The sequence below is a fragment of the Suricata suricatta genome, chromosome 10 (genome assembly GCF_006229205.1).
Source record: "Suricata suricatta isolate VVHF042 chromosome 10, meerkat_22Aug2017_6uvM2_HiC, whole genome shotgun sequence".
NCBI classification, from domain to species: Eukaryota; Metazoa; Chordata; class Mammalia; order Carnivora; family Herpestidae; genus Suricata; species Suricata suricatta.
This window is the reverse complement of record NC_043709.1, coordinates 58,447,684-58,470,556: the sequence shown is the minus strand read 5'-3', so window position 1 is coordinate 58,470,556 and position 22,873 is coordinate 58,447,684. Positions and strand designations below refer to the sequence as shown.

At 35.4% G+C, this 22,873-nt stretch overlaps 1 protein-coding gene and 1 pseudogene across 1 annotated transcript; both read left to right on the top strand.

Annotated features, from left to right (window-relative positions):
* Positions 1 to 6,145: 6,145 nt before the first annotated feature.
* LOC115305186 lies at positions 6,146 to 7,090 on the top strand (annotated as a pseudogene).
* Positions 7,091 to 12,226: 5,136 nt separating this feature from the next.
* Positions 12,227 to 13,165, top strand: LOC115304456 (olfactory receptor 6C1-like). The gene has a single exon (XM_029954628.1). It carries the CDS (start codon positions 12,227 to 12,229, stop codon positions 13,163 to 13,165), a length of 939 nt encoding a protein of 312 aa, XP_029810488.1.
* Positions 13,166 to 22,873: the final 9,708 nt, after the last annotated feature.

Genomic DNA, 22,873 nt, shown 5'->3' with positions numbered 1-22,873 from the left:
TTTGGCCACAAAAGTTTTAATTTTGGGGAAGTCAAATATATCTATTTTTAAAATTTTTGTTAGTTGTGCTTTTAATGTCATATTGAAGAAATCATTGCTTAATCCAAAGTGCAAAGATGTATATTTATTATCTATTCTAAGAAATTTATAATTTTAGATCTTACATGTAGGTCTTTGATTTTTCTTGAGTTAATTTTTGTGTATGGTTTGAGGTACAGATTAAAGTCACCTTTTGCATAAAAATATTCATTTATCACAACATGATTTCTTGAAAAGGCTGTTATTTCTCCATTGAATAATCTTGGCACCCTCGTTAAAAATCAATTAACTATAAACATATGGGTCTATTATAAGATTCTCAGTTCTATTCCTTGGAGCTATGTTCAATTGCTCTTCCAGGATCTCTCTTGATCGGGGTAGTTTTATATTAAGTTTTGAAATTGTAAAGTATGACTCTTTCAATTTTGTTCCTCTTTTTCAATATTGTTTTGACTATTCAGGGTCCTTTGCAATTCCAGATGAATTATAGGAGGAGGTTGCCCATTTATGCAAAAAGAGCAATTGAAATTTTAATGAAGATTACACTGATTCTGTAGATCAGTTTGGGAAATATTACCATCTTAATGAACAATGTGAAGTTTACTGTCCAATAACATGGGATGCCTTTATTTATTGTACAAGTATTGCACTTCCTTGGTTAAATTCACATAAACTAACTCCTACAACTAAACAATAAAAAGCCCCAAAACTCAACAAAATATAGGCAAAGGACTTTGAGTAGTAATTTTGTCAAAGAAGATATACAAATGGGCAAATGACATGAAAAGATGCTCAGGAACAGTGGTACTAAGAAATTGCAACCACACATTACAGTCACTAGGACAGTTATAATGTGTGTGTGTGTGTGTGTGTGTGTGTGTGTGTGTGTGTACATATATGTAGGTTATATATATTATAAAAATATCAGTGTTATTTACAGAATAACAAGTAATGATGTACAGAAATTGGAACCCTCATACAATGCTGGAGGGAGTGTAAACTATGCAGCCACTCAGAGAAGTCTGGCAGCTCACCAAAAAGTTCAATGTAGAGTTACCATAGAACTCGGAAATTCTACTTCTAGGAAAAGAACATCTGTTCACACAAAAACTTTTACACACATTTTTATAGTAGCACCATGCATAAGGGCCCAAAAGTAGAAACAACCCAAATAACTTTGAAATGATGAATGGATTTTAAAAATGTGGTAAAAGTATATAAGTATATCTTATTTAATTGTGCTTTGCTTTATTATACTTAGCATATACTGCATTTCTTACAAATTGAAGGTTGTGACAATCCTGCATCAAGCAAATCTAGTTGCCATTTTTTCAGCAGTGTTGCTCATCTCTATATCACATCGTGGCAATTCTCAGAATATTTCAAGCTTTCTCATTATCATAACTGTAGTTGTTATGGTGATCTCTGATCTTTTTAATTTTTTTATTTTTGTATTAATAATTATGGAGTTGGTTTCTGTCGTAACCCGTGCCGGCAGGGCGGACGAAACAGGTACCGCCGATCGCTGGGACGAGCGCCCCGGCCTTCGGGTTACAATTGGCGCCTCAACGCGGGGCTCAGTAAAGTAACGCGACCCTGAGGTCGGGTTATGACAGGTTTCGATATAATACCCAATGCTCTTCCCCACAAGTGAACCACTCCATGACCATCAGCACCTTTCCCCATCCCTGCTCCTTCTTCAGCCCTCAGTTTGTTCTCAGCATTCAAAAGTCTCTCATGATTTGACTTACTCCTCCCCAACTCTTTTCCCCCAGTTTCCCCTTTCCATGGTCTCCTTTTAGGTTTCTCCTGTTAGACTTATGAGTCACAACATATGGTATCTGTCTTTCTCTGCCTGACTTATTTCGCTTAGCATGACTCCGTCTAGGTCCATCCATTTTGCTACAAATGGCCATATTTCATTCTTTCTCATGCCATGCAATACTCCATTGTGTATATATATATAATATATATATATATAATATATATATTATATATATATAATATATATATACCACATTTTCTTGATCATTCATCAGTTGATGGACAGTTAGGCTCTTTCCATGATTTGACTATTGTTGACAGTGTTGCTATAAACATTGGGGTACATACGCCTCTCTGTATCATCACTTCTGTATCCTTTGGGTAGATCCCCAGAAGTACTATTGCTGGGTCATATGAACGTCCTGTTGATATTTTTTTGAGGAACCTCCACACTGTTTTCCAGAGCAGCTGCACCAGTTTACATTCCCACCAAAAGTGTAGGAGGGTGCCCGTCTCTCCACACCCTCACCAGCATCTATAGTCTCTTGATTTGTTCATTTTAGCCACTCTGACCAATGAGGTGGTATCTTACTGTGGTTTTGATTTGTATTTCCCTGATGCTGAGTAATGCTGAGCATCATTTCATGTGCCTGTAGGCCATCTGGATGTCCTCTTTGGAGAAATGTCTGTTCAAGTCTTCTGCCCATTTCTTCACTGGATTATTCATTTTTTTGGGTATAGAGTTTGGTGAGTTCCTTGTGGATTTTGGATACTAGCCCTTATCTGATATGCCACTGGCAACTATCTTTTCCCATTCTGTCAGTTGCCTATTAGTTTTTTTTATTGTTTCCTTTGCAGTGCAGAAGCTTTTAATTTTGATGACGTCCCAATAGTTCATTTTTGTTTTTGATTCCCTTGCCTTTGGGGATGTGTCAAGTAGGAAATTACTGTGATTGAGGTCAAGGAGGCTATTTCCTGCTTTCTCCTCTAGGGTTTTTATGGTTTCCAGTCTCACATTCAGGTCCTTCATGCATTTTGAGTTTATATTTGTGAATGGTGTAAGAAAGTGGTCTATTTTCATTCTTCTGCATGTTGCTGTCCAGCTCACCTGGCACCACCTGCTAAAGAGGCAGTCTTTTTTCCATTGGATATGTTACTATTGTAATTGTTTTAGAACATCATAAACAATGTCCATACAAGACAGCAAATGTAATCAGTAAATGTGTGCATTCTGACTGCTCCACTGGCCAGCCATTCCCCTTTCTCTCTCTCTCTTTCCTCAGGCCTCTCTGTTCCTTGACAGACACCACTATTAAAATGAGGCTAAATAATGACCCTACAGTGGTCTCTTAAGTGTTCAAGTGAGAGGAAAACATCACATGGCTCTCACTTTAAATCAAAAGCTAGAAATGAGTAAGCTTAATGAGGAAGACATGTCAAAAGTCAGGATAGACCAAAAAGTAGTTCTCTTGGCCAATGAGTCAAGTTGTGAATTCAAAGAAAACGTTATTGAAGGAAGGGAAAACTGCTACTCCAATGAACACATGCATGATAAGAAAGTGAAACAGTCTTATTGATGACACGGAGAAAGTTGTAGTGGTCTGGATGGATCAAACCAGCCACACATTTCCATAAGCCTAATCCACAGCAAGGCCCTAATTTTCTTCAATTCTATGAAGACTGAGAGAAGTGAGGAAGCTGCAGGAAAAAAAGTCTGAAGCTAACAGAGATTGGTCAAGAGGTTTTTTTTTAATTTTTGCTGTTTTTGTAGTTTTTTAATTCAAATTAGCTAATATACAGTGTAATAATTGGTTTCAGGAGTAGGACTCAGTGATTCATCACTTACATATAACACCCAGGGTTCATCACAAGTGTCCTCCTTAATGCCCATCACCCATTAGTTCATCCCCCAACCAACTCCCCTCTGGCAACCTCAAGTTTGTTCTCTGTATTTGAGTCTTATGGTTTGCCTCCATCTCTGATTTAATGCGATTTTTCCTTCCCTTTCCCATGTTCATCTGTGGTGTTTCCAAAATTCCACATATGAGTGAAATCATATGACATTTGTCTTTCTCTGCCTGACTTATTTCGTGTAGCATAATATGCTCTAGTTCCATCCACATTGTTACAAATGGCAAGATTTCATTCTTTTCCATCACTGAATAATATCCATTGTACACATATATGCCAAATGCACTACTTGGTATTTATCCAAAGGCTCATGAGGTTTAAGGAAAGAAGTCATCTTCATAACATAAACTTATAAAGTGAAGCAGCAAGTACTCATGTAGTAGCTGCAGCAAGTTTTCCAGATGATCTAGCTGAGATAATTAATGAAGGTAGCTAAACACCAATTTTTTCAATGTTGATGAAAAAGATTGTGGGAAAGATACCATATAGAACTTCTATAGTGAGAGAAGAGTAGCCAATGTCTGGCTTTAAAGCTCCTAAGGATAGGCTGACTCTCTTGTTAGGGCGAATGCAGCTAGTAACTCTAAACTGAAACCAATGCTCATTCTGAAAATCCTAGGGCTCTTAAGAATTATGCTAAGTTGGGGTGTCTGGGTGGCTCAGTTGGTTAAGCCTCTGACTTGAGCTAAGATCATCATCTCATAGCTCATGAGTTCGAGCTGACAGCTCAGAGCCTGGAGCCTGCTTCAGATTCTGTGTCTTCCTCTCTTTCTGCTCCTTCCCAGCTCATGCTCTATCTCTCTCAGTCTCTCAAAAATAAACATTAAAAAAATAATTATGCTAAATTCGTGTGTCTGGGTGGTTCAGTCAGTTGAGCATCCAACTTCAGCTGAGGTCATGATCTCATAGCCTGTGAGTTTGAGCCCCATGTCGGACTCTGTGCTGATAGCTCTGAGCCTGGAGCCTGCTTCAGATTCTGTGTCTCCTTCTCTCTCTCTGTTCCTCCTCAATTCGTGCTGTCTCTCTCTCTCTGCCAAAAATAAATAAAAACATAAAATGATTAAAAAAAAAAACTAGGAGAACCTGGGTGGCTCAGTAGGTTAAGTGTCTGACTTCAGCTCTGGTCATGATCTCATAGTCAGTGAGTTTGAGCCCCATATTGGACTCTGAGCAGCCAGTACAGATCTTGCTTTGGATTCTGTCTTCCCCCACCCCTCTCCCTCCCCTTCTTATTCCTTTACTTTTAGCAGAGGCTACATAGCAATCAAAACTGCATATTCTCTGTGTAAAAGGCTTTTATCTAATACAGGAAGGGTGAATGAATGACAAAAAGTCACCTGAAGTAGCTTATGAATGCATTGCTTCCCATATTTTAAGCAAATTAAGAAAATCTGGGATTATATTTTGGTCTAGGACCATTAGACATCAGAAATCAAGTGTGTTCTGTATTTGTCAATAAATGTATTTTTATCTTTCTCCCATTAATAAGGTTATTTTTTGAAATACATGCAGGAATCTCCAAATTATTTTACATACTTACTATGCTTATTTAGTCTTCAAGAAAGAAGATAATGAAATATTTTGTTGTAAAAACTGCTTTATGAATTTCTTCTTACACTCAACAAGTTTAAGAGTGCAAAGACAAAGTGAATATAGTTACAAAACAAAGCTAATTGTTCATTTAAATGAGGCACATAAAAATTATATAAAGGGATCAATAAGTAGTAAAGACTATATTTCTGATATAGTTCTATCTATGTAAGTATGGATATCAGTGGCTCCAAGTTATTTTTCCCCATAAATTATGAACTTGACTCTTATTACAACCAAGGCAATTCTAGTCCTATATTTCTGTGATTACAAACATTTATTTGCTGAGCTTCTTAAAAAGAATGTATATTAAGAATAAAAATAACAATAACTATTATTAATTAACTTCAGGAATTGTGTTTGAGTCACCAGTTTCCATCAAAGCATTACAACAAAATAAGGTTTATATATGGCATCAAACTTAAACTCAATATTAGATATTTCTGTCCTAAAAAAATGCAATCCTGGAAACTGGAAAACACTGTCTCAATACCTAAATTATAGATATAATTACTAAATGATGTTGTAGGAATATATAATTAAGAGATATATTGCACATATAGAAAACTTGGTTGCAGGTATAGATGCTATATAAAGACACTCATAGGAGACTTTTAATATAGACCTATGAATATTTTTTTCAACAGAGGATGTGCAAAATATTTCAGCTTTAATGAGATTGAGCGAATATTGAAAAAATGCAAACAGGAAAAAGTTCCATTGGGTTCATTTCATTGGAGTGCATGTGAACATTTAATCTTCAATTCCTTTAATATTCACATATTCTTTGTTGTGTTTGTTTTTCAACAGTAGGTTTTGCTTAAAGAAAATAAAACTCAGTATGAGAAAACATATAATGATTATAGAATTTGTCCTCTTGGGCATCTCAGATGACCGAAGGCTATAATCTTTATCTTCAGACTATAATTTTTATCTTCTGTTTATGGCTTATGACTGTCACCAGAAACCTAACCATCATCATCCTCACCTTGACAGAATGTCATCTCAAGACTCCTATGTATTACTTCCTGTAGAATTTCTCCTTCTTAGAATTACATTCACCAATGTGTCTATCCCCAGATTTGGGGGGACAATCATTACTAAAATCAAGACCATTTCCTGTAACAATTGTTTAGCTCAACTATTTTTCTTCATCTTCATGGGTGTGTCTGAGTTTTTTCTTCTCACTGCCATGTCTTTTGATCGCTACCTTGCCATCTGCAAGCCTCTTCACTACACCACCATCATGAACAAGAAAATCTGCACCCTGCTTGTCTTTGGGTCATGGCTGGGAGGATTTCTTACCATTTTCCCACCACTCATGCTCATCCTTCAGCTAGATTTCTGTGCTTCCAAAGTAACTGATCATTTCCCTTGTGACTATTTCCCCATTTTACAACTCTCATGCTCAGATACATGGCTTTTAGAGATGATTGGTTTTTCCTTTGCTTTTGTCACTCTGCTCTTCACGCTGGCATTAGTGATTCTTTCCTACATGTGCATCCTTAGCTCCATTCTGAGAATCCCGTCTGCTAGTCAGAGGAAAAAGGCTTTTTCTACGTGTTCCTCTCACTTGATTGTCATTTCCATCTCTTATGGGAGCTGTATATTCATGTATGTCAAGCCTTCAGCAAAAGAAAGAGCATCACTGACCAAAGGAGTAGCTATTCTCAACAATTCTGTCACTCCCATGTTGAACCCTTTTATTTATACCCTGAGGAACCAGCAAGTAAAACAAGCTCTCAAAAATTTGCTTCATAAAAAACTACTTTGGACAACCTTCTGAAAGTATGTATTAACATGAAAGGATGTTATTGGGAAGATCCAATAAAAGAAAAATAAAGTGTAGATTTCTACAGTATGCTCCCTTATCCATCTCACAGGTACTTGCAAAGCTGAGCACATTGCTTAAGCTTTCTTTCATACTGAAGTAACAATGTTGTGTCTTTCTTTCAAACACTCTGTTGTTCCATTTCCTCATTGATTTGCAATTCTGATTAGAAACTCCATGGCTATAAAACATAAATCACTTCCCTAATTGTTCCAAATAATAAAAAGATATTAAAAACACTTGAGTAAACACTCCTTTAACTGATTTATCCTTAAATTTTATGTCCTATTACTAATATCACAGTTTCTTTCTTTTTTACTATATCTTCTTTAAAGATGTAAATAATATGAAATAAATTATCTAACAATTATATTTATTGCACTATGTCTGTAGTATCTGCCCAGTTGTTCCCACTCAGTTAATAGAATTGAATGCTTATTTTACTGGTTATACATTATTTGAAAGTCATATATCTTTTGCTTCCTAGTTATGCTCAGGGCATATGTTATGTTTTTTAACTATACTCCCCTTGTTTATCTCTATTATATTTAAAAATATGTAGCAGATGAATATTTAAAGAGTCACCAATATATATATGCCACATAAAGGTTCAATAGGAATTTCTTGAATAACAATATCTGTTCTATAGTGAGCAATTATTCTGTGCCATATGCTTAAGTAGGTACGTCCTAAAGATTTATTCAGCGTAGTTACATGACAACATAGATGAAATATATTTTTCTCACAAGTTTGCAAACTGATATTCAGACAAGTTGAATAAGTTGCCTTAAATCTTCAGGTATGACAGACAATGGGATTCTTTTACTTAAAAAACAAAACAAAGACAAAAACTTGTGTTTATTTCATACATATTTAAGAATCTGTGGGGACTTGCAAATATCTGTAGCTTTTATCGAGGACATACACAATTTGATTGGTGTTTTACACTCACATTAAATCACTTGGGCATGATTATATTGTCATAGTCTCGTAGGAAAGTAGTAACTCCTAATATTAAACTTGGCACATAAATTAGACTTGTAATCAATCAAAACAAGAAACTCTTCAACTGCCGTTACTGGTGAGCTGCCATTACTGGTGAGCAACAAAGGGAGAAGGAAAATGTGTATAAAGTATCAGCCATATTATAATACCAAAAATTATTATTGGAAGGCAGATTAAAATATGGAGCACAGAATAGACTTAGTACTATGTAGTAGATGATCAGTTTTTTGAAGATATCATGGGTAGAGATGCATTCAGTAGGGCTATGTGTTATGAGCCAGGTTGTTAATCTCTGAAACATATTGTCAGGGGAAACAAACTTTACCCTTAGTGTGGTTGTTTGCTTGCTTTTTGCTTTATTTCCCCCCCTGTCTCATGGGACACAATCCCACAGCTTCTTTTTCTAATTTCAATATACCAAAGTGATTATGTTTTGTATTCCTTAGTGCTTTGTTTATAGTTCTGTTCTAGCAATTTGGATTCACTGAATTATCCCCCTTGAGGCAGCAGTGAAGACGATAAATAAAACATTAAGTAGCAGTAGTAGAATCTATGTAGCAGCAGTACTAGATGGTTTTAAAACATTTTCTGTTTTCCCCCTTTTACATACGCATTCTTTTCTCATTCAAAGAAATATATTCTCTCTAGATAAAATAAAAATTTAAATCAGAAACATTAACACAGAAAGCCAAGGGGTTCATTGAGAGGACGTATGTCCGGGAATCCTGGTTTCCTTGGATTACAACAATAGCAATTGCTAGTAATTTTGTACCCAGCCATTCTGCAAGTTAGTGAGCCTGTTATGAAAATTAGAGGTAAGTAGAACATAAAGAAGACAATGGAATTATCCAAAATCATATCATTGATTCATCACTTATCAGTTCAACTTTTCATTAGATTGAATAGGGTATATTAGAGTTTTATTTTGCAACTGCATATATTTTTAGAAATGTACAGAAATATTAGTATGTTTTGCTTAATGACATCAACTTATTCATTCTCTCTGAAATAAAAAGTAGGAAATTACCATCTCTTTGCTTGTATTTCTAATTGAATATAGGTTATATCATACTTTCTTTAAGAGAATAGACTTTAATTTTAGAGAGTCTGTGATTATATTTATTTCTTGTCGGCTATATATCTATGGTACAAAACCACAGTGATCCCGGTGCTTCATTTGGGAATAAAGATAAAAGTTCCAAAGGTGTGTCATAAAAGCTAAGTGAGATAGAATATAAAAGTCCTTAGAATTTATGTGGAATAAATAATGGCTTTGCTCAATCACAGTTGCTATGAATGTTCTGCCCAGACTTGGAAATCAATTTCAACTAAGAGAAAATAAAGTAAATACGGCAGCTCTTCTTAAACCATAGTAAGTGCCACATGGTTTGTAGAGCACTTGCATTTATGTTATTTCAATTAATTCCCAAAACTCTCTTGAAATTTCAAATCCATGGCAAAAGGAGAAAACCGATGCTTAGTGAAATTGAAGAGCATCCAAAGTTACATATCCATTAAGTGGCACATTCATAGTTTTAACCCATGTTTCTCGGATAGCAGAGCCCATATCCACTCTGTGATAGGAATTTACCCAAAAGTGTCATAAATAAGCAATTAATAGTGTTTTGATACTATAATCTTATTATCAGTTTATGCACTTTTCCTCTTTTCTTTGCTTATTGATGTCTAAATAAAACACTGAACGTTTGAGGTTAGGAGTTGATATTTGACACCAAGTCCTACAGGTACAATCCTTCCAGTGACTCGCTTGGTTCTCCAGGGGGGTCATTCATTTATTTAGTAGTCCAAGAGAAGTTCTTAGACAACACCTGTATCATGGCCCAAAGCCCAGCAAGATTGGACATTGCAAGTATATTTAGAGTAATTATGAAGCCAAACTAGGTGTTACCACATCACTGAATTGAACAATTTTCTCCTCAAATATATCAGTGAAAACCTTGAGCAACTCTTTACTCATAAGGTAGTGGGGAAAAAGAGTGATGTGACCATAAAGCACATTGCTTGGAAGCTATGATTCATGAAGTTTTTCTAATGACCTCTGGTGAGGTTTAACTAAGAAGAGTGAGTTTAGTAAACATAGAAAAAGTTAAAACAATTACACTCTCAAAGTTGTTGATTTATGAGGGGATTTGTCCACACAGTGCAACTAAGACAAAACAACAAGAACAACAAGAACAACAAGAACAACAAGAACAACAACAACAACAACTAAATGCACCCCAAATAAAGTGGAAATCAGTCTAAAGCTTTCAGTCTCTCAAAAGAACACCCTTTCAATCTTTCATGTATCCTTTAAAACAAAGTCCCTTTTTCATCTTGGGCATTAAAGAAGCCATTACTATCTAGTTTACCAAAAGGCTCATTGTTTTTTAAAATTTATTTATTTAAATTCAAGTTAGGTAACCTGCTAATGGGTCACTGTTAATGCTAAGTTGCTGAAAACAATTTTGAAAGGTTGTGAAACCTTGAATGTGCTTTGTGGCCATCTTACTCAACAAATACCAAGTATTTTTGTTAACTTTCATTTTCAATAGATCAAAGAGTCTATTTTAAGAGTTCTAGAAGAGGTTCTTGATTTTGATATGAGTGGAAGATAATACAGAGTTTAAACTAAACCATGTTCCTGCAGAGGGAAATATGGATCTGCATTCAGAAATAAAAAAGATGAGTTAGAGGCTTAGAGATATCTTTCATCCTCTGCATGAATACATTCTTGGGATGGCTTCAGGCTTGAGGAATTATATGTGCCTTGTTAAATGCCTCCTCCCAGTTTATTTCTCCCAAAAGGCTGCTGAATGAATGAATAAATAACATCCATCAGGCTTAGTTGATGTGGGCAAATGAATACAATTCATTGAATTTTCATTAACATCTTTACATAAATAGTATGATACATCTCCCCCAATTCTGTGACACTGGGTCGTGTCTTCCTACAGCTTCTTTAAGCATGTTCTCTGGTCCTACAAAACTGGTCTGTCAGTGTTAATTTTCAGTGATGTTCACATGAACCCTTCCTTACCTATTATAACTTCCTTCATAGCTCTTCAGACATTCCTTCAAAGGTTTCATCAGTAACCAGAAAGTGTATATTGGTCATGGTATTACCTTAAGAAATGTCTTAAAATTGACAGAGAAACATAAGAGAATAAAGAATTTGCAAAAAGTTGAAATAAGGGTAAAAATATGTTGATACACTATTACCTATAGAATAGTAATAATAGGTTTTTAAACCGAGATATCTAGTGCCAGTAAAATAGTGCAGAGATTTCAATCTTGAGGTTGAAACCAAATATTGTTTATTTGATGAGGATGCATTTGGGGTCTTCCAGGTGTTATAAGAAACAAATGCTTTCAAAAAAGCAAACCCTCATGAAGGAAGAGTGACGTTACTGAGCAGAAATAAAGTTAATTGAAGCAATGAGTTCTAAAGAAATTTAATGAAAGTCATTTTAAAATAATGTTTTATGAAGTTTTCTTTTAAATTGTATATCAAAAATATTGGGGCTTCTTTTATATATCTTTGTTATAGGTTTACTCAGAATGGGGAATTTAAGCCCCTGTAGATATATACATCTTGAAAAGTAGGTAAACTAAATTAAAAAACACACACACAAAAAGCACCTATTGCAAAACTAAGACCCAAACTATGTTATATGCAGCAAGGAATTTGAAACAAAAGAGAAAACTTCACCTGATGGGTGTGTTTGATTCAACAACAAACTCAACCTCATTAAATAGTGACTTAGAAAAGTGTTTATTTTAAGCCTTCTATGACTCTGCTAGGCACTGGATTGTGTTGCAATGGCTTTGAGGGTAAGATTCTGCCCTAACTTCTGGACATACACAATGTAGTGAGGAGCTCACAGGAGGTTTCATCATAGATGGTTGGTGTGCTAGAAAAAAAAGAAGACTAAGATGTTTACAATTTCCCCCATAGGTGAAATGAAATACTATTTAAACCAAATTCAGGATCTACACTTGGATCATTGTTAACCACTCTTGGAGATTTTCCTTGGGATTTCTCTTAGAAGTCTGGCAGGAGAACAACAAATAAGCAACTGAGGAATGAGAAACCAAACAAAAACAACAGAGTTTATCCTCCTGGGATTATCCGATGACCCCCAGCTTCAGGTGCTGATCTTCGTCTTCCTGCTCATCACCTACATGCTCAGCATCACTGGCAACCTGACCATCATCACCCTGACCCTGCTGGATTCCCACCTCCAGACCCCCATGTATTTCTTCCTCAGAAACTTCTCCTTACTAGAGGTTTCCTTCACAACTGTCAGCATACCCAAATTCCTGGGCACCATGATTACAGGAGATAAGACCATTTCCTTTAATGACTGCATTGCTCAGCTATTTTTTTTCATCCTCTTAGGAGTCACTGAATTTTACCTTCTGGCTGCCATGTCCTATGACCGTTACATCGCCATCTGCAAACCTCTGCATTACATGACCATCATGAATCACAGAGTCTGCATACTCCTTGTCTTTGCTTCATGGCTGGCTTCATTCTTTATCATACTCCCTGGACTCATTTTGGTCCCAAAACTTAATTACTGTAGGTCTAATATTATTGACCACTTTACCTGTGATTATTTTCCCCTGCTGCAACTTTCCTGTTCAGACACAAAAGTTCTAGAGAGGCTGGGTTTTTCATGCGCCGTGCTCACTTTAATGTTCACGTTGGCCTTGATATTTTTGTCCTACACATATATCATCAGAACAATTTTAAGAATTCCTTCTACTAGTCAGAGGACAAAGGCCTTTTCCACATGTTCATCCCATATGATTGTCATCTCCATCTCCTATGGCAGCTGCATTTTCATGTACATTAAACCCTCAGCAAAAGACAGAGCATCTCTGAGCAAGGGCGTTGCTGTGCTAAACACCTCGGTGGCCCCCATGCTGAACCCCTTTATTTACAGCCTAAGGAATCAGCAAGTCAGGCGAGCCTTCATGGACAGGGCAAGGAAGATTGTATTTTTCTCAAGGAAATGAAAGGTGTCATGAATGAGACACCTATGCAGGGCAATTTAAAATACACAAACAGAAATTTAAGTAACTTCTTCAAACAAAAATAGCCTTCCTGTCATTATTCTTTGTCTGTTCATTCTCTCTTTGTTTCTAACAGCTTACAAGCACTATAATATATTTCCCATTCAACTGCAATGACTTCATATGTTTCTGGTTCCCAGAGTTCTGAACACTTGGTTAGTTGCAACCTCTTGAGCAACAATTGTTTTATAATGTAGGGCTTAGTTTGAGTTTTGTTTAAGAAAACCATTATTGCCAGGAATGAGAGAGGCCATGTACTATTGATATGATATTTTACTTACTATATAGAGAAAATATAATTTTGTGATTTTCATTGTATTTGAGAGGAATTCCCACCACCATCTTTTCATTTTTTTATCATAAATTTCTTCAAATTCCATATGATTTATAGAAAAATGAATGCTTTCATTCAAAAATCAAAAAAACTTTCTCTCTTAATAAGGTATGTCCATATAATTTATTTATTGATTAAAAAAGAGATTTTTAACAATATACTTGTGTAGGCATGATGCTGAATAGATTTCCTTATTTACAAATCCCATAACAACTCAGTAGATATTGGTACATATACAGGTAGATGCCTACATCCATAGAGACATATAGGCACAAATACTATAGAAAATAGTGAAGCAATAGCTCTTTTCCATATATAGGATACGTTTAGTGTCTCTAATTCCATGGAATGTAAGGTCCACTTTCTGACTATGCTGAAATATATATGTATAGCTCCTTCTCTCATTTTGGATGAGTTTGACAAAGGTCATGTATCTAAATTAGTTTTTATTTTTTTAATGTTTATTTATAAGAGAGGGAAAGCACACAAATGAGAGAGAGAGAGAGAGAGAGAGAGAGAGAGAGAGCGAGCTAGGGAAGGGCAGAGAGAGAGGGAGATACAGAATTCAAAGCAGGTTCCAGGCTCTGAGCCATCAGCACAGAGCCCAACAGAGGCTCAATCTCACAGACCAGATCATGACCTGAGCTGAACTCAGACAACCAACTGAGCCACCCAGGTGCCCTGTATCTAATTATTTAATACCTAAGCAAAATCATTTAAGTTTTGTAGAAACTTTGTAAAAGCTCAAGAGAAGAACAAAATTTTCCATTTCATATAAAATTGGAACCTCACACTTTAAATTACTCTTTCATCATTTTACTTAGGTATTAAGTGTCTATAGTATTAGGCTCTTAGTACCTTAAGTTATATGTGTGAGAAAGTGATGTAAGAATTATGGATCTGTACATGCAATTTATTCATGTGAGAATTATAGCACAAGATTTATGGAGAGAAAACAAAAGAAATAATAAAAAACTGAAGGAGACTCAAAATGTAAGGGAAAACTTATGCATGGTTTCTCAATTTCATCTTATCTGATGAATAATTTTATGTTAATAAGGCAAAATTTGACAAGTATATGCTTTCTAAAACCTCTCAACATATACTTCCCTACTGAGAAGGCAGCTGTCAGATAAATTTGGCATATATAATGTACTATAGGGATGGAAATGCACCTGTCAAGCATAGAGCATAATTATTTATCAATAAACTGTAGTGATTTTTTTAATATTGTTTTCTTTCTCTAACTGCTATCGTTGGGAATCAATACATATTATAAAGTGGTGAGAATATTTAACACATGATCTCTCCACCTATATATATATTTTAATATAGTTTATGGTCAAGTTGGTTTCCATATAACACACAGTGCTCTTCCTAACAGGTACCCTCCTCCATGCCCAGTTTTAAGAGTACAATAAAGTATCATTAATGATACTATAGGCAAAATGTACTAGAGGAAACAATATTCTTCAACAATATCAATCTTCAACATCTTTAGCATTATTCCTCTAACAGAACTGAATTTTTTTAAATGTTTATTTTTGAGAGAGAGAGACAGAGACAGAGCATGAACAGTGAGGGGCAGAGAGAGAGGGAAACACAGAATCCAAAGCAGGCTCCAGGCTCTGAGCTGTCAGCACAGGGCCTGATGTGGGACTCAACCTCATGGACTACAAGGTCATGACCTGAGCTGAAGTCAGAGGCTTAACCAACTGAGTCTTCCAGGCGCCCTCCAGACTGAACTTTATACCAGGTATTATCAATTCCACATTGCTCACCCGAATCTGTCCCATGGGGGTCTCCGTCTATCTACCATTTTTATGATTTGACAAATTTTAACACCTCATAAAAATGAATTTATTCATTTTTGTTCTTCTGTGATGTGACTGACTTATTTCATCTAACCTAATTTTGTTCAGATTCATCAATACTGTCACATATCATTAAAAAAAGAGAAAACAAAGGGAGAGAAATGAACTGGCACACAGCAATCAGGGTTCGTCCTGGGGAGCCTTTCTGATGATCCTGATCTGCTTGTGATTTTCCTTTTTATTCATCACATACATATTCTGTGTCACTGGAAATCTGACTAATCATCACTCTAGCTGGCAGACATCCATCTTTAGATGCCTATGGATTTCTTACCCGGAACTTTTCTTTCTTAGAACTCTACTTACAAATATATATATATTCCTAGGTTTCTGGGGGCAATCACCAAAAACCAAATCATTTCTCATCAGTTGTATAGGCTAACAGTTCTTTCTATTTTGATGGAGGTGACTGAAATTTCCACCCTAATTGCCATGTGTTTGACCATTGTGTTGCCATTTGTAAACCCCCTTATTACACAATCATCACAAACAGGACCAACCCATTTGTGGGCTATGTGTGACTGGGCATGTTTCTGATCATTTTCCCACCCTTTATGCTTCTGTTCCAGCCAGATAACTCTGCTTCTAATATCATTGATCACTTTGCACGTGACTATCTTTCCCTTGTACAACCATACTCTCAGATGCCTTTTACTTTGTTTTAATTACTTTGCTATTCGCTTTGGCATTTGTGATTTTGTTCTACATGTGTGTTGCATCTGTCAGTCTGAGAAGAAAAAGTTTTTCTCCTCTTGTATTTCTCACATGATTGCCATTTCCATTTCCATTTGCACTAATTACTCTGCAGGGGGGAAAGACATCATTGACAAAAGTAGTGGCGATTTCAGTAACTCTGCTGTCTCCATGTGAACTCTTTGACTTACCCACTGAGGAATCAGAAAATACACAAACCTTCAAAGATTTGGTCCTTAAATTTTGTTTCATACAAACAAATCAAAGTTTTGATTAATATGAATGAATGTTATCATGAAGGTTTAATGAGAGAAAACTGAAATTTTAACTTTCTAATTTCCACACTCTTCCTATATTGATGTCACAGCTATAGGAAATCCTGGGTTCAGTAGCTAAACATTGCAGGTTCTCTGTAAGTGATTTATAAAACCAGTGGTAAAGGAACACAAATAATTTTGTTTACCATTCTAAGTAAGAAAAATATTCAACCAAAAACTTAAATCCAAAAGATATTTGCATGCCTGCATTTTTTGTGGTATTATTCAATGAAACATTACTCAGCTATAAAAAAGGATGGGATCTTGCCATTTACAGCAACATCAATGGACATAGAGGAGATTAAGCTAGGTAAAACATCCTAGAGAAACACAAATACCACCTATTTTACTTACATATAGTATCTAAGAAACCAAAATTAACAAACAAGCAATCAAAGCAGACATAGACTCATTAATACAGTGAATTAATTGATGGTTCAAAGATGGGAGGGTTTGAGGTGATGGGCAAAATAGGTGAAGGTCAGTGGGAGGTACAGGCCTGTAGTTATGGAATAAATAGGTCATGAGAATAAAAGGTACAGAGGAAGAAATATAGTCAACACTGTCATAAATGTGTCGTATTGCAACAAGTGGCAGCTACTCTTATGATGACCACAGCACAGAGTGTACACTTGCTGAACTGCAATGTCATACACCTTAAAGTCATGTAACATTGTGTGTCAACAATTCTCAAATAAAAATGGGAAACAAAGATATAAATTGATAAATGAAGTATCATTGATAAATGAGTAGAAATGAACTGAGATGCCACTGTTTTCCCCATTTCCAGCAAGGAAAAGATCATATGCAAATGGGACTACCCTAAAGGAAAAGAAAAAGTAAGATGATTCAAGCAAGTAAACAAATAAAACCCAGGTATTCAGAAATGGAAAAAGTCAAGGTGGATGGTGTCTAGTGAGTTTGAAATTCCAGAAAAAAGTCAAATATAACTGCACCTTGGCCCTGTCAAAATACACACATATTGAGGGTACTAAGAAACCTTTTTTCCTCTGAAAAATGAGAAGTATGAGTTTCTCAGACCACGGTCTCTGAGCTAAAAACATTACTTACTGAGATAACATGACATTGGTGCTATACGTAACTCACTGTCCAAACTCTCAGATTGTTTCTAGCCCAATGATATGAAGGCAGTTGATTATTTATTTAAAAAGCAACAAAAACAGATGCATATCTTACATAAGAATAAATTTCGGAGGGATTAAAGAAGTATACGTGAAGAGCCAAACCAGAGAAATAGTAAACATGACTGTATATTTACATAGTATTGAAGTATGTGTGGAAGGGCCTCCTAAGAGGAATAAGTCACCAAGAATTCATAATACAATTTTTTTTCAGTGAAAGCACCTCAGAAAAAGGTAAGGAGAGGCTCTGAAAGCTTGATGCAACAAAAAAAATTCACCATGGTTTTTTGCCCATTGTACACAAATATCTCCTATGAGTCAAAGAGAAGACATAATCCCCCCAAAAGTGAACACCAGTTATGAATAAGCTATTCATGGATGAGAGAAACAAGTATTTAAAATGCTCCGTCTCTTAAGTACATTGCTAAGTGAAATAAGTCAGAGAAAGACAGATACCATATCATTTCACTCATATGGGGAATTTAAGAAACAAAACAAATGAGCAAAGGGGAAAAAAGGAGACAAAGTAAAGAACAGACTCTTAACTATAGAGAAAAAACTGATCGTTACCCAGGGGAGGATGAGTTAAATAGGTGATAGGGATTAAGGAATATACTTGGTGGGATGAACACCAGGTATTGTATGAAAATTTTGAATCTCTATAGTGTTCATCTGAAACTAATATTACAGTGTATGTTAACTGGAATTTAAATTAAAACCATTTTCAAATATTGAAGTGATTGGAAACTTAAGTGTAGAAGCATATGGAAATTGTCATATGCTTAAGTCATTGAAATGACACTTCTGGATCCATCTTTTAAATAAAATCTTCTGCCATTAAACTATACATGTTTGTAAACATATATGTAGAAGGATATGGGATAGCCCTTCACTTAATTCATTAAAACTACATTACATATTAAAAAGTGTTCAGTCTTTCTAAAAATTGGAGAATATACAATTTTAAAGTACAAAACATTTATCTACTAAGTATTTACTATATCCTAAAAAGTCTGTAATCACTTTCATTCATTATCTCCTTTGATCTTTACAATATTCTATGCATTAAGACTATTAGTCTCCTCATTTTACGAGTAGACAAATTGATGCTCAGAAAAGTTAAATAACTTCTGCAAGTTTATAAAGATATTGGGTCCCCTTAATCTCAAAATCTGGGCAGTGTAATCTGGTTTTTATGGTACGGTCTTTATCATTAAGTAAATTGTGGCATCATTTTTGTCTCACTGTTTGTAAAAACTGTAAAATATTTCTAATATCTGTGATGCTCAGCATGCCATGAAATGTGTCAGTTCTTGTTTGTTTGGAGGGAAATTTTGAAATACAAATCCAAATTTAGCATTCTCGTATATGTTATACCAATACCTGTATATATGCAAATGAATTTATACAAAAAGACTTAGCATTATAGCTAATGATGTGAAATTGGTAACACTGATTTCCTAAAACTACCCAACAATGAAACTACTAAATTACATACAAGTTTCCTCTGTCATTCTATGCAACTATAAAAGGGTAGTCCCGCTGAGATAATTTGACAACAAATGATATCCACTACATACTGTTAACTGAAATTAAAAGGAACATTACAGAATATTTTCTGTAATAAAACTACATTACTATATAAGGAAAAAACACTCTTGAATGTATGAATGTGACTGTTTTTGTGAGTGAATAGATATAAAATATCTGCTAGGAAAAAATCTGATAGAACATACTATAGATAGGAACACATGGTGGCTCAGTTGGTTAAGCATCTGATATCAGCTCAGATCAGCATTTGGCAGATAAGGAGTTCAAGCCCCATGTGGGGCTCTCTGCTGACAGCTCAGAACCTAGAGTCTGCTTCAAATTCTGTCTCTCTCTCTCTCTCTCTGTGTTCCTCTCTTGCTCCTGCTCTGGCTCTCTTTCTCTCTCTCAAAAATAAATAAACATTTAAGAAAGAAGAGGAACATACTATAGATGTTTAATCCAGGTTAATTTGAAAATGTGAGAATGGATTACTTTAAAATCAAAAAGCTATTCTATATGTCCCAAATACTGGAATTTTATACTTTATTCGTTTACATTTTTTTCTCACTACGTTAAGCATATATCACTTTTAAAATGAAATATGAGAAGCTAAACTAGAGTCTGCTTCAAATTCTCTGTGTGTCTCTCTCTGTCCCTCTCTTGGTCCTTCTCTGGCTCTCTCTCTCTCTCTCTCTCTCTCAAATAAATAAATAAATAAACATTTAAGAAAGAAGAGGAACATACCATAGATTTTAAATCCAGGTTAATTTGAAAATGTGAGGGAGGATTGCTTTAAAATCAAAAAGCCAATCTATATGTCTCAAATACTGGAATTTTATACTTTATTCATTTACATTTTTTTCTCACTACGTTAAGCATATATTACTTTTAAAATGAAATATGAGAAGCTAAACTTACAAATACTATTCTGATTTTTCAAGCTATCAAAATGCTGTTTTGATAGGACAATTAGCTAAGTAGGAATGCCCTCAACATAACTCCTCCATAGAACACACCAAATTAGATTTATTGGTAGTACAATTCCTCCTGAAGGAGAACTGAGGGCTGACTGAACAGATTCTGAACAACCAAAGACAGAGACAATGGCAAGAGAACAGAATAAACACAGAGACACAGTTCCAAATGGGAACATGAGTGGGGCGGGATAGTACTCAGGGGCCTGGAATAGGCTCCTCTCTCTTTGCACATGGAGAAAAAAAAATCCACAGTTTAGAAAAAACAGAGAGCTGCAGGGATGCTCTCTTCCCATCCACTCTAAAAGCCCGGACAGAAGTAGATCCCACTCCAGTGGCCTGAGACCTTGGTCAGCAATCCCTGTGAAATACCAATAGCATTTGTCACAAGAACAAATAATACTGAAACTGACACGGAACCAAAGAAGACCCCAAATAGCCAAATCCTGAGAAAGAAGAACAAAGCTGGAGGTATCACAAACTCAGATTTCAAGATATACTACAAAGGTATAGTAGTCAAAACAATGTGTTCATGGAGCAAAAATATTTACATAGATCAATCATATATTCACTCATATATGATTAAACACATGTTGATCAATAATATATTCAATTAATCTAGGAAAAAAGATATAAGAAAATACAATAGAGAAAAAAACAGCATTTTCAATAAATAGTGCTGGGGAAAGTGGACAGCTACATGTAAACGAATGAAACTAAACCAAATTCTAACACCATACACTAAAACTAAAATCTAAAAATAAAATTATAAAGAAAACTCCAAATGGGTTAAAAACCTAAATGTGAGAACTGAAACCACAAAAACCCTAGAAGAAAACACAGGCAGTAATTTTTCAGACCTCACAAGTAGTAACAGTTTTCTTGACATGTCTCCTGAGGCAAGGGAAACAAAAGCAAAAATAAATTATTGGGACTACATGAAAATAAATAGTTGTTGCACAAAAAATGAAACTATCAACAAAGGAAAAAGACTACCTCCTGAATGAGAAAAGAGATTTGCAAATGATATATCTGATAAGGGGTAGTATCTATAAAGGACTTAGATGACCTAACACCAAAAAAACAATCTGAATAAAAAATGGTGCAGGACCTAAATAGACATTTCTCCAAAGGAGACATATAGATGGCTGATAGCCACCTGAAAAGATGCTCAATATCACTCATCATCAGGGAAATGCAAATCAAAACAATGCTGAGATACCACCTTATACCAGTTAAAATGGCTAAAATCAAAATGAGAAAAAATAGTAAGTGTTTACAACAATGTGGAGAAAGAGGAATCCTCGTTGGTAAGATTGCACTGTTGGTAGGAATGTAAATTGTTACAGCCACTGGGGAAACCAGTATGGATGTTCCTCAAAAAATTAAGAGCAGGAATACTTTATGATTCAAAGATTTCATATTGGATATTTACCACCCATCAAAAAACCCCATTCATTTAAAAAGATATATTTACCCTTGTGTTCTAAAAAAAACTTTTTTTTAATGTTTATTTATTTTTGAGAGAGACAGAGACAGCACAAGCAAGGGAGGGGCAGAAAGAGAGGGAGACACAGAATCTGAAGCAAGCTCCAGGCTCCGAGCTGTCAGCACAGAGCCTGATGTGGGGCTCAAATCCACAAACCCTGAGATCTTGACCTGAGCTGAAGTCAGACACTTAACAACTGAGCCACCCAGGCACCCCACCCTTGTGTTGTTTATATCAACATTATTTACAGTAGCCAAGTGCTTCTCAGCCTTTTGGCTAAGAACAAGTATACAGTAGCCAAGATAAGATATGGAGACAACCTAAGTGTCCTTCAATAGACAAATAGATAAGAAGCAGGTGAAATGGTGAAATACATATGAGGAATAATACACAGCCATAAAAAGATGAGATCCTGACATTTGAGACCTCATGGATGGAGAGAGCATCATGTTAAGTGAAATAACTCAGACCTAGAAAGACCCAGACACTCTTTAAAAAGAGTGAATTAATAAACAAAAAGAATCCGATGAGTAAATACAGAGAAGAAACTGATGGTTGCCAGAGGGAAGGGGGGCGGCAGCAATTATCAGTGAAGGGGAGAGGGAGATATAGACTTTGTTATGGAATGATTAAGTCACGAGAATAAGAGAACCAAAAGGAATACAGTCAATGATATTGTATTAGTGATGTAATGGGGAACTGGTAGCTACACTTGTGGTGAACACAGCATAATGTATAAACTTGCCAAATACTAAGTATTTGTAACAGTGTGTGTCAACTATACTCAGATAGAAAAAAAAAACCTTCATAATAACATGAAAAAGAGAGCACAAAAGTAAGTTTGTTGATCACAGAATAGAAATTTTCAAGGCATAATGATCCAGAGTTGGGTCACATGGAGTAGAGATGTAGTCAGCTGGTTGGGGCTGAGAGGTGACAAGATCAAGGATTTCTAGGAAGGCTTTTATATCTGGCAGAGGATTTCATCTGAATATTTTTGGAAGAGGGTGGGCGATGGCTAAACACTGAAATATGAATGCTTTTTTTTTTAATTTACAAGTTTGGTTAACTGTTGAGGACATTTTCATTTAAAGTTAATAATAAAAAATACACAACAAAAATAAATGAAATTGCTTATTCATCCTACTTTGAACAAGTGGAGATGCATAACTTAATAAAGCCTGGGTGCCACCTTCAATGAAGGGTCCACTACCATGTAGCTCAGCCTTGTATTTAAAGGAATTGATAATAAATTATCTCCTGAATGTAGACTAAGTGCCATGGGCATATTAGGAAAA

Excerpts from the sequence above, each read along its gene's own strand:
- LOC115304456 (XM_029954628.1), top strand. The coding sequence starts at position 12,227 with ATGAGAAACCAAACAAAAACAACAGAGTTTATCCTCCTGGGATTATCC.